Source organism: Microtus oregoni, unplaced genomic scaffold (assembly GCF_018167655.1).
Source record: "Microtus oregoni isolate MIOR12 unplaced genomic scaffold, Mior012 000029F_ref0000214, whole genome shotgun sequence".
In the NCBI taxonomy this organism is placed as follows: domain Eukaryota; kingdom Metazoa; phylum Chordata; class Mammalia; order Rodentia; family Cricetidae; genus Microtus; species Microtus oregoni.
In genome coordinates this window covers 14593428-14610114 of record NW_024543088.1, presented here as the reverse complement: position 1 = coordinate 14610114, position 16687 = coordinate 14593428, and the positions used below count along the sequence as shown (strand labels likewise).

Here is a 16687-nt window from a genome sequence, read left to right as displayed (position 1 = left end):
CTCAATTATACAAAGTTTAAAGTAATCTATGTAGTGTGTCATTCTCTGTCCTACCAGTTCCCAAATGACAGGGAGAGTACATATTATGAATGCTTGGCGTTAACGTAGGCTTGTTTCCAATATTAGGTCTAATAACCTAAATTAATCCATAGTTTTACTTACATTCTGCCACACACCTCACAAGCTCATTCCTCCCTGTTTACTAGCAACTCACCTGCAAGACTCAATTTTTCCTCCTACTTCCTCTCTCTGCCCAGAAGTCCTGTCTATACCTTATACCTAAATATTGTCCATCTGATCTTCCTATTAAATCAATCCCACCAATCCATTTCTACTGTACACACATCCCGTGACAAATCTACATCTATTTTATGACATATTTTCATTGTTGCGGTCATTATTGGAAGAGTTCACACTTATGATACCCAGCCATTAGAGAATAGACTATCAGAACAAAAAAAAAAAACAATAAAAATTGGTCAAAATGCTTAACAGTTTTATTGCAAAGGCACAGAATATAATACAAGCTCATATTTATTTAATATCACAAAAATCACAGGAAAATAATCTTTACATAGAGCATAATCTCATTACATAGGCAACCATATACCAAGAAAGTAAATATGCATCAAAATCTGAAATAGTATGACACTGGATTATTTTAAAGACTTCTTTATTTATTTATACAGTATCCTGACTATAGGCCAGAAGAGGGCACCAGATTGCATTATAGATGATTGTGAGCCACCATGTAGTTGCTGGGAATTGAACTCAGGTCTTCTGGAAGAGCAGTCATTGCTCTTAACCGCTGAGCCATCTCTCCAGCCCCCAACTGGATGTTTTTTAACACATTTCTAAACATACAGTCAAGAAATGTTATTGCTTAATTTACTCCTACTAGAAATATTTACTTATTTATAATAGTTAATGCTTGAATGGTATGTTTACAACAATGATGCATAAATTCAGTTTACAACAAATGTTTAATGACAATAAAGTTCAAATTTGGATACAATGTTTCTAAATTTATAAGAACTTAAAGCTGTCTAAGTATTCACTAAGCTTTAAAAATTAATTGAAGGATGTGAGTCTCTGTAATATCTTGGTTAATGTATAAAGAACTGTACAATGAATTATTGTGAGGTATACTAAGAAATTTTATGAAATGTACATCATATATGAATTTTGTGATGCTTTCTAAGACTTGATTTTGTGTTAAAGGACTTGCCACATTTTTTACATTTGTAAGATTTGTCACCATTATGAAGTCTACCGTGAGCATGAAGAGCTAAGATCTCGGTAAAGGACTTGCCACATGCTTGACATCTGTAAGGTTACTCACCAGTATGAATTCTCTGATGATTATGAAGTGTTGAGACATGGCCAAAAGACTTGCCACATTTTTGACATCTGTACGGTTTCTCACCAGTATGAATTCTGTGATGACTGTGAAGATTTGAGACCCTGGTAAAGGACTTGCCACATGCTTGACATCTGTAAGGTTTCTCACCAGTATGGATTCTGTGATGACTGTGAAGAGTTGAGGCCCTGGTTAATGACTTGCCACATTCTTGACATCTGTAAGGTTTCTCTCCAGTATGGATTCTGTGATGATTATGTAGAGTTGAGACATGGGCAAAAGACTTGCCACATTCTTGACACGTGTAAGGTTTCTCACCAGTATGGACTCTGTGATGTCTGTGAAGAACTGACACCTGGGTAAAGGACTTGAGACATGCTTGACATATGGAAGGTTTCTCACCAGTATGGATTCTCTGGTGAGCTTGGAGATTTGCATGATGGGTAAATGATTTGCTATAATCTTTACACTTGTATTCCTTCTCTTTGGGATTAATTCTCTTATGCATAGTGAGGCATACACATCTGTATAAGCACCTTCCACATTCCATATAGTTGTTTAGACTTTCTTCATTTTGATTGTTTATATAATGCTTCTCTTGTTTCTGTTCATGCTGGAACAAAAATAAAGGTGTATGTTATAATAAAAAAATTCTCTTTACAATTATTGTGTATGTATTGGCTCTTAGGAAAAACAGACTTATTCTATGTATTTAAATAAGGATAAAGCCATATTGTGAATTGGTGTTTTGGGAATTTGTTCCTCCAAGATGGAGGAGGGTCATCTGTCTATCTGTTGCTTTCATTGGTTAATTAATAAAGAAAGCTGCTTGGCCTGATAGGGCAGAACTTAGATAGGCGGAGTGACCGAACAGAATGTTGGGAAGAAGGGAAGTGAAGCAGTCGCCATGACTCTCCTCTCTGAGATGGATGCAGATTAAGAATATTCCTGGTAAGACACCACTTCGTGGTGCTACACTCATTAGAAATGGGTTAATCAAGATGTGAGAGTTAGCCAGTAAGAAGCTAGAGTTAATGGGCCAAGCAGTGTTTTAAAGAATACAATTACGTAGGATCAAACCCCCGTGCCATTGTCCTTTGCGTCTCATCAGCCCTCATTATTCGCCATGTTCAGAGGGTCCATAGGGCAGAAAACCCTGACTGCTCTTTGGACTGGAGAGGGAGGGGGAAAGGAGTCGGGGGAGGGGGAGAAGGGTGGGAGGAGGGGGCGTAGGGTGGGAGGAGGGGGAGGGAAATGGAAGGCTGGGAGGAGGTGGAAACTTGTTTTTTTTTTTTCTCCTTTTCTCAATAAAATAAAAAAAAAAGAATACAATTTGTGTGTTATTATTTCCAGGGCTAAGCTAGCCATGCGGGATCCAGGCAGGAATGCAGCCCGCAGCTCCTACTACAGATACCATAAGGTCAAAAAATAAATACAAATAAATTCCCAAACTAAACATTATTGGCAAAAAGAATGTATAAATATTCCACTGAGTGGTATCTTTGGTATCCATCAACTACTCGGTATGGGGATTTCTTGTAAGAGTGACTCTTATCCCAGTTCATAAACTAATTTTTCTTGGGGACCTGTGGTCTATTGGAAATAGCTTAGGTAAACTATAATAGCTTGAAGAAGTGATGAATAGTAAAGGAAGAGATCAAAGGAACTTTATATGCAGATGCAATGAATTTAGGTTTACAGACTCTAGGAACTCCACCAAGAATCTACTACAACTGAAATAAACGTAATCAAAATTAAGGGGTGCAAAATTAGGTAAAGATTAGAATTAAATGCTTTCTTTTTGTTAAATTTATCTTTCTTGATTCTTTGACAAGTTGGAATAGATGAGTTAACTTATGTTAGTATCTACAATTTGATTTTATTCATCAATATATCAGTTTTTCAACCATATAATTACAGTACAAATTCTGATTATATAACTGTGGAATAATTTAAAATTGTGGATAATACCCCACACATATAGTTTTACTTTTCATGATTGTTTAAACTATAGTGAGTTTTCTGTTTGTTTGTATCTATATGTTGCTGAAGACTGTCTTTTTGAGATCTTCAAGAATTGTGTTAGAAATTTGATGGGATTTTCACTGAATTAGTACATTACTTTCAATAAGATATTCATTTTTACTACATCAATTGACCAATCCTTGAGCAGGGGAATTTTTTCTATCTTCTGATATCATGTTCAATTCATTTCTTTAATCCTGAAGGTTTTTATAAGGGTCTTTCACTTTTTTATTTCAAATTACCCCAAACTATTTTCTGAGGCTATTGTAAAAGATATCGTTTCACTGACTTCTATTTAAGTCTTTTCTCATTTTTATATAGGAGCGCTACTGCTTTTCTTAGTTAATTTTGCATCCCTTAATTTTGATTCAGTTTATCACAGTTGTAGGAGTTTTTTGGTAGAGTTCTTAGAGTCTGTAAACCTAAATCATAGCATTTGTTACTTTGATCTCTTCCTTTACTATTCATCACTTCTTGATCTTCTTCATCCGTGTTACTGTTCTAGCTAAGATTTCAAGTGCTGTATTGAATACATATGGAGAGAGTGAGTACCATTTAAATGGTTCCCTATTTTAGTGGAAAGGTTTGAATATCTCGGTTTACTTTGATGTGGGATACAGGCTTGCTGTAAATTGTGTCTTTCATTTGGAGGTAAGTCTCTTGCATCCCTAATCTCTCCAGGACTTTTATCAAAATGGGTTGTTAATTTTGTCAAAGGCTTTTCTGAATCTAATAAGATAAACATCTGGAATTTGACTTTCAGTTTGTTAAGTGGTAGATTACATATATTGGTTTTAAATTGTTGACCTACTATATGTCTTGAGATGAAACCTACAATAGATCACCTTTTATGATATGCTATTGGATTCAGGATGAAAATATTTTATTGAGGACTTTCATAAATGTTTACAATGAAATTGGCATATCTTTCAGTTACTTTTTGTGTGTATATATGGTTTAGGTATCAGGGTAACTATCTTCACAAAAGAATTCAGTGTTCTGCTGCTTTAATTTTGTAAAATAGTTTGAGGAATGCTCATGCTAAGTCAAGAAGAATTATTAAGAGATAAAAAGTACCTCCTACTATTATTATTCTGCTGCTTGGATATAGTATTTAATTATTCCTGATGTCTTATTGGTTTACCCACAGAGATTTACATCTCTAGTCCTTCATTCCCATTGCTTCTGGTGAATTTTGATAACTAAAATTGACTCACAGGTGGACATGGTAGAAACAATAAGAAAACTTTTAGTTCTAACTAGTATGTTTATGTCAAACCCATTCCATGGAATGTTCAGAGCTCATTCAGGACAGAGTGATAATGTTAAGGCCAGGAAGGCATGAATGACTATAAAAATAGTAGTGCTTTCTATACTACATGACAGTTGCCCATATGAACTCAGGTGATTAGGATAGCATGCATCAGCCCAAGCAAGCTTAAGCCAGATTAAAATTCTAAGAAGAAAGCCTGAGGGGATTTGAAGACGTAAAATTTGCTGGGAAGTTCCTATCATCTGAAAGATGTTTGGAGAAAGGGCATAAAGTTTATTTTAAAAATGTATAATTCCTGATAGTTCAACCATATTGCAAGTCATATTCAATATCCAGGACTGTATGGGAATTACAGACTGAACTCAGTATAAATAAAGATGAGAAAAAAAATCAAAGATATCTGTTGTAGGAAATCCCACAGCCAGTAGCCTTTAGTTACCCACCCACTTGGGCGTGGCCTCTTATACTATTTTTGCAGATGTAAAGAGTGCTTCTGGCCTCGGTTGCTGTTCTTCATTCCAGCAGAGGATTCTGATTTGTGAGTCTATCCCTAAATAATTAAACATCTATTATTCATAATTCTGAGCTAGTGTGGGATTTCTTTTGAGTATCCTTCATCTGGCGCCCAACATGGGACACAAACCATAGACCCTAAAATTAAGAGTCTCATGCTCTACCAACTAAGAAAGGGCATTAAGTCAAAAATGTGCAACTCCTGATACTTCAACCATATGCAGGCCATTCTCCACACCCAGGATTGTATGGAAATTACAGATCGAACTCTGAGTATAAATAAAGATGAGAAAAAAATCAAAGATATCTGGAGGAAGCAGAACATGGGAAGAGTTGGGAAGCTGAATATGATCGAAAGTCATTGTGAGGCATTCAAAATAATAAAAGTATATATGAATAATAAAAGTATATACAAATTTACTTCTCCAAGAAAACTCAAATATAGGTAGAGATGAAACACAAAAGAAAACACAACCTTTATGTGGAAAGTAACATTATAAATTTTGATATTAAGAGATTTTCAGATGATATTAAAATAGACCAATAACATGTATGGATAAACAACTCTTAGTTTCTAAAGAATATTTTGCAGAAGTAGAAAAAGTTATCTTTTAAATTTTGTAGATTCTAACATAAAGTACAAATTCTACAATTTTCCAAAATGAGTTTAACTATAAAATTTGTATTTTCTGATTTTATGTGATACTACACAATAGTGAAAACCATGTAATACTATCATGAGTGCAAACAAACACACATGAACTTAAACAGAGAAATATTCTTTGAAACAGCATGACAAGTTTTTATGCTAATTTTCATCTCAATATTGTTCATTTCAGGGCCTGGTGGCATTTGAGGATATGACAACAAATCATATTACTTCTGATTTATACCATAATTTAAGTATTCAAAGTGAATTTTTAGGTCATTTCATGTGAATGAGGCTTATAAAGTAATTTGGGACAATTATTCACTGTGAAGTTTTATACCATTTCAGGTAAAGATCTTTGCAAACCCTACTTCACAACAGAATTCCTCCATGTGCAAATACTTTGTTGTGGCTTACCTTTTTCTTTTTTTTTTTTTCTTTTTTTTTTGTTTGATGATACACTTATTCTTTTTCTTTTTTTTTTAATTTATTTATTTATTAAGGATTTCTGCCTCGTCCCCACAACCGCTTCCCATTTCCCTCCCCCTCCCCCAATCAAGTCCCCCCCCTCATCTGCTCGAAGAGCAATCAGGGTTCCCTGACCTGTGGGAAGCCCAAGGACTGCCCACCTCTATCCAGGTCTCGTAAGGTGAGCATTCAAACTGCCTAGGCTTACCTTTTTCATTGCCTTCTTTCTTTCCTGTGTTCACATTCCAGAGCTCTTTGCTTTGTTCAAGGGAGCTGATCAGGTCTGGTTTTGACACTGAAATACCTGAATATTGGAAGAGACACATGAGCAAACTTGGAATAATAGTAAAACACTTGGGTTTCTAATGAACCACAATACTATATAAGATGGCATGTAACATAAAATTCGAAATATGATTACCTAGTTGCTATCACCCTATATTTTAAAATACTCAAAAGCACTTTTTAAATGTTCTGCACTTTGAGTTTCTTTGTAAATTACTACTGAATCTAAATGCAAATATGTTGTGAATCATTAAGTTACAAATCAATATATAATCTATGGTGTTTCTGAAAAGTAAAATGTATTATAAATGTTTGAATGATGAATGCCATCTCCAGGAGTCAGGAGTATATTGACAAGATAAAGTTATACAAGTCATTGTGTTCTAAATGATGAACTCTAAGATTTTTATTAAACTGACATATGAAAGTGAGGCAGACAATTCAGACATAGATGTAAAACACACTTGTAGGAAACAATTATGATAAAGAAGGAATCATGAAAGAAAAAAATCTCACCCACAGAGACCATGTTACTGTAGTTCCCCAACATGATTTCCCTGTACAAAGCCCTCTGTGCAAAGTCGAGGCAGTCCCACTCATCTGGAGAGAAATCAATTGCCACATCCCGGAATGTCAAGACTCCCTGTCATGAAAGAAAAGATTTATCAAGTGCCCAGGTACAAATTTCATTACTTAGACTACGGATATAGGAATTTATTTCAAAACTTTAAGTGTTCTTGATTAGCATTATTCTAAAAGACATGCTCCAAAATATAGTCTACACTAAAAATCTTTGTGCTGAAAATATTAAGCCAAGGACAAACTTAAGCTGTAGATGTACAGGCAGAAAAGGGGTATGTGAATGGGAGCCAGACTATCTTCATGTGAAGTTCCAGCCTTCACCATTTAAGGGCATCTATTATTATTGCAAACTGTCTCTTTCGGAATCACATGTTAAATAAACATGAGCTGTAAAGTTGCAACCATGCATGCATGAAGAGCTGTCAAATGAAAATATTCTAATAGTAAGATGTGGAGCCAGGGATAGAATTGTCATATCCAAGAATTAAGCAGATATTCTTACTGCAAAATACTTCAATGACAACAGTGGGAAAGGCCATGCATGATAGAGCTGATACCTGTGTGTGGCAAGCTGGGAAGACACTGACTTCTAATGCCTTAATAAGTATTGGGAACACTGTGGGCAGATTAATAAAGGACAAATGAGGTAGACTGCACAGCTGATGCATGACTCGGATCAGCTAACGTCCAAAGCTGACGCTCCCCTGAAGCTACAAGGCTCCATCATTGCTTCAAGAACACAGTATGAGTATGAGACCTAAAGTACAATAAGTTACTCATCAAAATTTACTAAGGAAACAAAAAAAAATGTTGATTCAACAACTCTGGGAACAGCAGTCCCATAAATTTGATTTTTCTACATTAGAGCTAACATTACAAACTGCACCTTGCCCTTCATATATTTTTCTACAAGAAATCTGATGGGGAAGATAGGAAGAAAAGGACAAACCACCAAGGACATGCCCTGTTTGACAGTGTAGTTATATTACTCATTATACAGTTCCTTCTTGTCTTTCTCACATTCTAGTTCTTGAACATACCCACTCTCAGTTAACTACATCGTAATTATTTTCTTTTATGTTTCATATTGTTTTACTAGGTTTTATGTTTTTTTCTGTATGTTTCTGTAGTAAACAATTTTCTTCCACTCTTCCAGTTAAAATCTGTATAATTTACTCTCATTCCTAAATTATTTTCTCTGCCACCTTCCAACCTTCTCCTCTCACATTATCACTGCAGTCCTTCATAGTTTTACTGATTTTTAAACACTGTGGATACTATAATACAGCTATAGTTTTCATCAATGTGCATTTTTCCCTTGATTTATCATTAGTTGGTTTAATACTGATTTCTATTTTAAACTAAATGATATTAGTTTCTAATAAGAGCAGTAAATTTAATAAGACATGATCTAATATCATTATTTTTGGTCAATTCACAGTATCAGAAACTACAACATTGATTGCAAGTGTTTATTGTAAAAAGTCACTTGTTTGGTTCAAGGCCTTTGCTTTCTTCTATACTATGCATGCTAAGCCCTCACTGTGACTCTTCTTGTATACCCTGATGTTGCCATGTGTTGTAGCAACCTTGCTTTAAAAGAATACATAGGTATTTTCACAATGGGTATATTCAGCATTTGGGGTTGTTCTATAACTTATTAATCTACACTTAGATTATCTTGAAAAAGCCTCGTGTCACAGAGAAAGTGATTTTGGAAACAGATCTGGAAAGCTCATACCTATGTGAGACATCTATATTACCTCCAAAGACGAGGGAACCTTGCAAGAGAGATATGGGAAAGCACAAAGGAGCAAGAGGGTTTGGAGGAGTAAATATAAATGCTATGTTCTGGATATGACAGTCAATAAAATATGAACTTTAAACCAACAGACACAAAATACCTGTAGAAAACTGAAGTTTTAAATATTCCCTTCTGGATAGAAGAGGGGCTTATGAGGGCTTATAGAGTATACAGAGTCATAAAATAAAGTTAATGCTTTTTAAAAAAGGGTAAAGTCTTTTAAGAGACAGAGTACAGATAATCATAGATTAAAGGAAGTAAAAAAAATAAGACACATAAAATGGAAAATTTACAGAGTCTGGATTCTATATATCATTGTGTTTTCTTTAAATTTTTTGACTGTGAAGGAACTAAGTACAGAGAGACTTTTCATTGTATGTGCTGCTAAGCTAATCCAGCATGTATATTATAAAGGTATCATGACTTTCAAATCTGGGTCTAAGAATATGGTGCTTTGGAAAAGAGGTTCTTCTTTTGTTTTCACAAAAGGTGAGAACCTGTGGATTGCTTCTACACCAATATGGTTTTATGGACCAAGGCCTCCTGAAAGGTTGCTATGAACACCGTCAAAAAATTGTTTCATCCAACTGCTAGCACTCATGATATACAATAAAAGATCTGATTAACAGTGCCCCCATACAGCATGAAGCAATTTGGAGAGAAAAAACTATGCCCATATTCCCAAATATTGTTTATAAATGCTCTTTTACATTTAAAAAGGGATATGATATAGATATGAATAATTTACACTGGTATAAATTTTGATTTATGTATACAAATTTAAGGTCAATTTTGTTATATGTATTTGTGATCTTGATTAAGGTATTGTGATTGTGTAGCTCATTTATTAATGTAATAGATAATTAAGAAATATAAGTTAATAGATAATCTCTATAATAGTCAAGTTTGTTGTTAGATTTTCTAGATGTGCATTTCAGATAGATAGACATTCTTCATATCTTTCAAAGACTACAGAATATGGCATTTAAAATGTTTTAATAACTTAGGACTTTTTATGACAGTGAGACATGTCTGCTCCTGGCAGCACTAAGCTACTTCCTGAGGAAGATGGGCATCAAAGAGGCTCCTCATGGAGTTGGTTATCCATTTGGGCAGGAAACTGCTCTTGCCTGAACTGCTTCACTGGACATAAAGTACCCACAGAGAGATGACTGCTGAACTTGCCTAAAGGTGAGATGATCCTTTGGGGTTCCTGCTTCATGAAAGAGTCTGCGAGACATTCTGCAGGACACAAAAGAAAGTGACTTGAACTGTCTTTAAATTTTACGGCTTTATGGAAATGTCTGCTGGATACTATGGGCCTGTGGGCTGAAGATGGATGCCCCAACAGTACAGGAGAACTTTGGGTGAATGTCCAGGCAGCGAGATGTCTCAGTCAATTCTAGAGTTTTGGAAGTTGTTTATAATGCACTTCCTGTTTACTTAGGTAATATTACATCCTTCTGGAGTCTTTGATGGAGTAGAAGAATTTATAGTTCTCCTTAGTTATAATAAAAGATAAAGTAAATATAAATACTATAACTGTAATTCTTATTTGATACCTGTTTTGTTATATGTAATTTGTATGTTAAAGTTAAAGCCTAATTTCCCTTTTAAACAGAAAAGGGAAAATGGTGTAGGAGGTCTTTCAGTTTATGTGTTGCTTTCATTGGTTAATCAATAAAGAAACTGCTTGGCCTGATAGGGCAGAACTTAGGTAGGTGAGGAGACAGAACTGAATTCTGGGAGGAAGAAAGCAGAGTCAGAGAGAAAGCCGCCATGAAGACGCCAAGTCAGACATGCTGAATCTTTTACGATAAGACACAACCTCGTGGTAATAAACACATTATTAGAAATGGGTTAAATCAAGATGGGAGAGTTAGCCGATAAGAGGCTAGAGATAATGGGCCAGGCAGTGATTTAATTAATACAAATCTGGGTGGTTATTTTGGGTGTGTGCTAGCCGGGTGGCCAGGACCAAAAGCAGGCCTTCTCTCCTTCAACAGATTCATACCTACCACCATGCACAAAACTCAAGTCCAAATGGATTAAAGACTTCAATATAAATCTGAATACACTAAACCTGACAGAATAGAAAGTGGGAATTAACCTTCAATGCATGGGTATATGAGATCACTTCCCAAATATAAATATAACATCATGAACACAGACAATGAGATAAAAACTAAATAAAATGGACCTCTGAAACTAAGAAGCTTCTCTAAAGCAAAGGAGTCAATAAAACAAAAAGCCAGCCTACTGAACAGTGAAAGATCTTTATCAATCCCACATCAGAGTACTGATCTCCAGAATACATAATGAACTCAAAAAATTAGATATCAAAATATCACATAATCTGGTTAAAAATGGGGTACAGAACTAAACATTGAATTCTCAACAGAAGAATTGCAAATAGTTGAAAGACGCTTAAGGAAATTTTCAATGTCCTTAGCCATCAGGAAAATGCAAATCAAAACCATCTTACACTGGTCAGAATGGCTAAGATCATAAACACCAATAATTGCTTATGCTGGTGAGGATGCAGACTAAGGGAAACACTTGTCCATTTCTGCTGGGAATGTAAACTTGTACAACCACTCTGGAAATCAGTATGGCGGTTTCTCAGAAAATTGTGAATCAACCTACCACAAGACCCAGCATCACTACTATTGGGCATATACCCAAATAATGCTCAACCATACTACAAAGACATTTGTTAAACTATGTTAATAGCTGCATTATTCGTAATAGGCAAAACCTGGAACTAACCTACATGCTCCTCAACTGAAATATGGATAAAGAAAATGTGATACATTTACATAATGAAATACTACTCAGCCATAAAAAACAATGACATATTGAAATTTGCATTTTAATGGTAGAACTAGAAATATGTGTGTGTGTGTATTCATATATATATATATATATATATATATATATATATATATATATATAACCCTGGAAGGGGAAATAGACAAGATCTCCTGATAAAAATGGAAGCATGAGTCTAGGGGAATAAAGGAAGGCAGAAGGGAAGGAAAGGGGAGAAGAATGGATGAGGAGAATTTGAGGGAACTGCATGTTCAAGAAGGGAGGACAGAGATGGAAAACAAGGAGATAGCTTAATTGAGGGAGCCATTATGGGGCTAGAAAGATAACTAGCTCTAGAGAAATACCCAGGAATCCACAACAATTACCCCAGCTAAGACCCTAAGCAACAGTAGAGAGGATGCCTACACCGGCATTGCCTTGTAGTCAGATTGATGACTATCTTAAACGTCATCAAAGAACCTACATACATCAACTAATGGAAACAGATGCAGAGAACCACAGCAGAGCATTGGGCTGACTTTCCAAAGTCCAGTTGAAGAGAGGGAAGAGTGAGAATATAAGCTAAGAGGTCAAGGCTATGATGGGGATACCCACTGAAACAGCTTACCAGAGATAATGGAAGGCGTCTAACTCTCGCCTGGCAGCAAAGGAACCAGCATAGGACCAAAATATGCCCTCTGAATGTGGGTGACAGTTGTAATGGCTGGGGCAGATTGTGGGGCCACTGGCAGTGAGACAAGGATTTAGTCCTACTGCTTGTTCTGGCTTCTTGGAACCTATTCTCTTTGGAGGGATACCATGCTCAACCTAGACATATCGGGGAAAGCCTTGGTCCTGCCTCAAAGCAATGTGCTAGTTTTTGTTGACTCCCCATGGGAAAATGTCTTACCCTCTGTGAGGAGTAGATGAGGGGTAAGATGGGGAGATAGGAGGGTGGAAGATGGAGGGAGAACAGGGCAGGGTTCCCTGCCCTCTCTTAAGGAGGGAGAGGGAGGGAGGAGGGTGAGTGGGGGAGCGGCGGGGGGGATGAGAGGAGGGAAGGAAGTATAAATTTTTGAATGAAAAAAAATTAAAAATTGAAAAAAAAAGAGGAAGATAACCACATGCCCCTCTCCCCCACAAACATACACAGTCCTCTACCTCTACTGGATTGAAGCATATATTAACAAGTAAAAACCGAGGCAGCATATACAGGTCATGTACAGTTCTACACCAAATTTAGTACTGGAACCGAAATGAAGTAAGAGGTGGACACATGCCCAGATCCCTAGCCCAGAAGCAATCTCTGACTGATAACCCCTTGCAAATGAAAATTTGGTTTGCTTCAAGGAACTGTCACTAGGATAAAAATCTACTCTCAAAGGTAGGCTGCATGCTGAGACTCAGAAAACTCAACAGCATCTTGGAAGTTCCTTGTGTCATAATGTCATCTCAGAACTTTACGTCTTTTCTTTCCCTTATAATTTATATTATTTATAAATTTTCTTGTCACATGTTACCCTAAATGATATACATATATTACAGTTTCAGTTGAGTGTTTTAGGGAATTCATGACCTTAAGAAGTCGTGGATCTCTGAATCCATATCTGTTTCTTGTGACTTTTCTTGCGCTACTTTTCAACTGATTGTTTGGTTTTTCCTATTATTCTGTGTTAGTTCTGTTTTATCTTACTACATCATATTATATTATATTATTATATTACATTTTGTGTCATTATTCTACCTTAGTTTGTTTTCTATTGAGAGACAGAAAGGGGGATGATCTGGATGGAAAAAGGTATGGGGATTAATTGGGAGTCGTAGAGGGAGAGAAAATCATAATCATGAAATTAAGTGAGGAAAAATATCTATTTTCAATAGAAGGAAAATTAAAAATAACAAACCTATAAAACATACCTATTTTTCTGAAATCTAGACATGAAAACAATTGTGTTCATGGGGGGAAATGTGGGGAGATCTCATGCAAGGGAGCCTCCAATGCAAGGGAACAAATCAAAATAATTAGGGACAGGTTCAGTTTCTGCATAAAATTTGATATTTATGTTCATCAATTGGCAATGCTTCAAAATAATTACTACTGATAACTTGAATCCAATGCATCCTGGCTACAGAATGAAACACTATATACAACACCAGAAACACAAAAGCTAAACTATTGATCTCTGAAGTGGTAGACATTGTAGCAGAGAACCAAGTACAGGTGAATGAAGTCAACATCAATACATTAAGATGAACTGATGGCAGCTTTTCACATAGAGTCACATCATTATTGTAGTGACAGTGATTGCCCATGAAAGAAAGCATGGAAACTGTAGTGTGAATATAACAGCACCAGTTTTATGTAACTATAAGCTACATGTATCATCTACATTCTAGATTCTCAAGGGAATGCTGTACATGTAGTTTTGTTTTCCATAAGAATATGACATTTCCCTCTTTGGGCACATAACATCACCCCGCTCAGCCTGTCTGGGCGCTGGGTCAGAATCCTCAGGGCAACCAAGCGGGCGGGAGTTCCTTTGTTTCACTAGCCTGCCTGCACCAAGCAAAGTAGGTGCTTTGTTTGCGAGCTACCCAACCAGCACGGACACCTGATCTCGGTGCCAGAGAGCCAACATTGGGGTGAGTTTCTATCCCCGGGGCAGCAGCCCGGGACAGGGAACTCAGAAGTTCCTCAACCCCCTATCCTTCTTGGGCTCTCTGCAGGGCCTCTACTCCCTGCATACTGCTTCTTTCTTCCTATCCCACGCAGCTTGAATCCAGAACCCTGCCCACTTCGCCCCCCCTGCCCTCTTTGGGCACATAACATCACCCAGCTCAGGCTGTCTGGGCGCTGGGTTCGAATACTCAGGGAAACCAAGCAGGTGGGAGTTCCTTTGTTTCACTAGCCTGCCTGCACCAAGCAAGGTAGGCACTTTGTTTACGAGCTACCCAACAAGCAAGGAGACCTGATCTCGGCGTTAGGATAGCCAGCATTGGGGAGAGCCATCATTGGGCACGGAGATCTGATCTCGGCACAAGGAGAGACATCACTGGGGAGAGCCATCACTGGGAAGGTACATCAGTAGGCAAGGAGACCTGATCCTGTAAAAGAAGATCCATACGGGAGCATTCAGAGGAAGATGGGCAGGCGCCAATGCAAGAATTCATCCAACAATCTTAAAAGCAACATGAAGCCACCAGAAACAAGCGACCTCACAACAGGAGGACATGAACACCTTAATCAAGAAGAAGTAGAAAAGATTGACTTCATGAAAGTGATTGACACCCTTAAACAGCATGTAAAGAACGCCCTTATAGAAATGGATGAGAAATATAACAGAAAGTTTGAAGAATTGAATAAATCAGTGAATGATACCCTAGAAAACCAAGGAAAAACAATCAAACAGATAATGGAAACAGTTCAAGACTTGAAAACTGAAATGGAGGCAAGAAGAAAACACAAACAGAGGGCCAGCTGGACATGGAAACTTTAACTAAACAAACAGAGTCTACAGAAACAAGCATAACCAACAGAATACAAGAGATAGAAGAAAGAATCTCAGATTCTGAAGATACCATAGAGAAAATAAACACACTGATCAAAGAAAACAGCAAGTCCAATAAACTCTCATCACAAAACATTCAGGAAATATGGGACAAAATAAAAAGACCAAACCTAAGAATAAGAGGAGTAGAAGAAGGAGAAGTGTAGCTCAATGGTCCAGAAAATATATTTAATAAAATTATAGAAGAAAACTTTCCCAACCTTAAGAAAGATATACCAATGAAGGTTCAAGAAGCATACATAAAAACGAATAGGCTGGATCAAAAAAAAATCCCCTCGCCATATAATATTCAAAACACAAAGCATACAGAATAAAGAAAGAATATTAAGAGCTGCAAAGGAAAAAGGCCAAGTTACTTATAAAGGTAAACCTATCAGACTTACACCTGACTTCCCCATGGAAACCATGAAAGCCACAAGGTCCTGGATTGATGTACTGCAGAAACTGAGAGACCATGGATACAAGCCCAGACTACTATACCCAGCCAAGCTTTCGTTCACTATAAATGGAGAAAATAAAATCTTCCAGGATAAAAACAAATTTAAACAATATGTAGCCACAAATCCAGCCTTAGAGAAAGTAACAGAAAGAAAATCACAAACCAAGGAGTTCAACAATGACCACAATAACTCAGACATCTAGAGACCGTTCACCAACACAACTCAAAAAAGGGAAACACACAAACTCTACTACTAAAAAAGTGACCGGAGTTAATAACCACTGGTCATTAATATCACTTAATGTCAATGGCCTCAACTCACCTATAAAAAGGCACAGGCTAAGAGATTGGATAAGAAAACAGGATCCAACATTCTGCTGTTTACAAGAAACACAACTCAACCACAAAGACAGGCACCTACTCAGAGTAAAGGGCTGGGAAAAGGCTTATCAAGCAAATGGACCTAAGAAACAAGCAGGTGTGGCCATACTAATTTCTAACAAAGTTGACTTCAAACTCAAATCAATCAGAAGAGATGGAGAAGGACATTTTATACTCATAACAGGAACAATTCATCAGGATGAAGTCTCAGTCCTGAAAATTGATGCCCCACGTCCGTAAAAGAAACATTACTAAAACTCAAGGCTGCCATGAAACCTCACACACTAATAGTAGGAGACTTCAACACTCCTCTCTCACCAATGGACAGGTCAATCAGACAGAAACCCAACAGAGAAATAAGAGAATTAATGGAGGTAATGAATCAAATGGACTTAAGAGACATCTATAGATTATTCCACCCAAATAGGAAAGAATATACTTTCTTCTCTGCAGCTCATGGAAACTTCTCAAAAATCGACCACATAGTCGGTAACAAAGCAAACATCCACCGTTACAAAAAAATATTAG

General features: G+C 36.7%; 1 protein-coding gene across 1 annotated transcript in view; it reads right to left on the bottom strand.

Annotated features, from left to right (window-relative positions):
* Nucleotides 1-507: 507 nt before the first annotated feature.
* LOC121465163 (protein ZNF738-like) overlaps nucleotides 508-16687 on the bottom strand; it is a 31331-nt gene continuing 15151 nt past the window's right edge. Inside the window, exons 2-4 of the mRNA XM_041678359.1 lie at nucleotides 7090-7216; nucleotides 6497-6592; nucleotides 508-1973 (exon numbers count right to left, since the gene is read on the bottom strand). Coding sequence (XP_041534293.1) covers nucleotides 1969-1973; nucleotides 6497-6592; nucleotides 7090-7216 — 228 coding nt within the window. The 3' untranslated portion in view covers nucleotides 508-1968. The remainder of the gene's footprint in view (nucleotides 1974-6496; nucleotides 6593-7089; nucleotides 7217-16687) is intronic.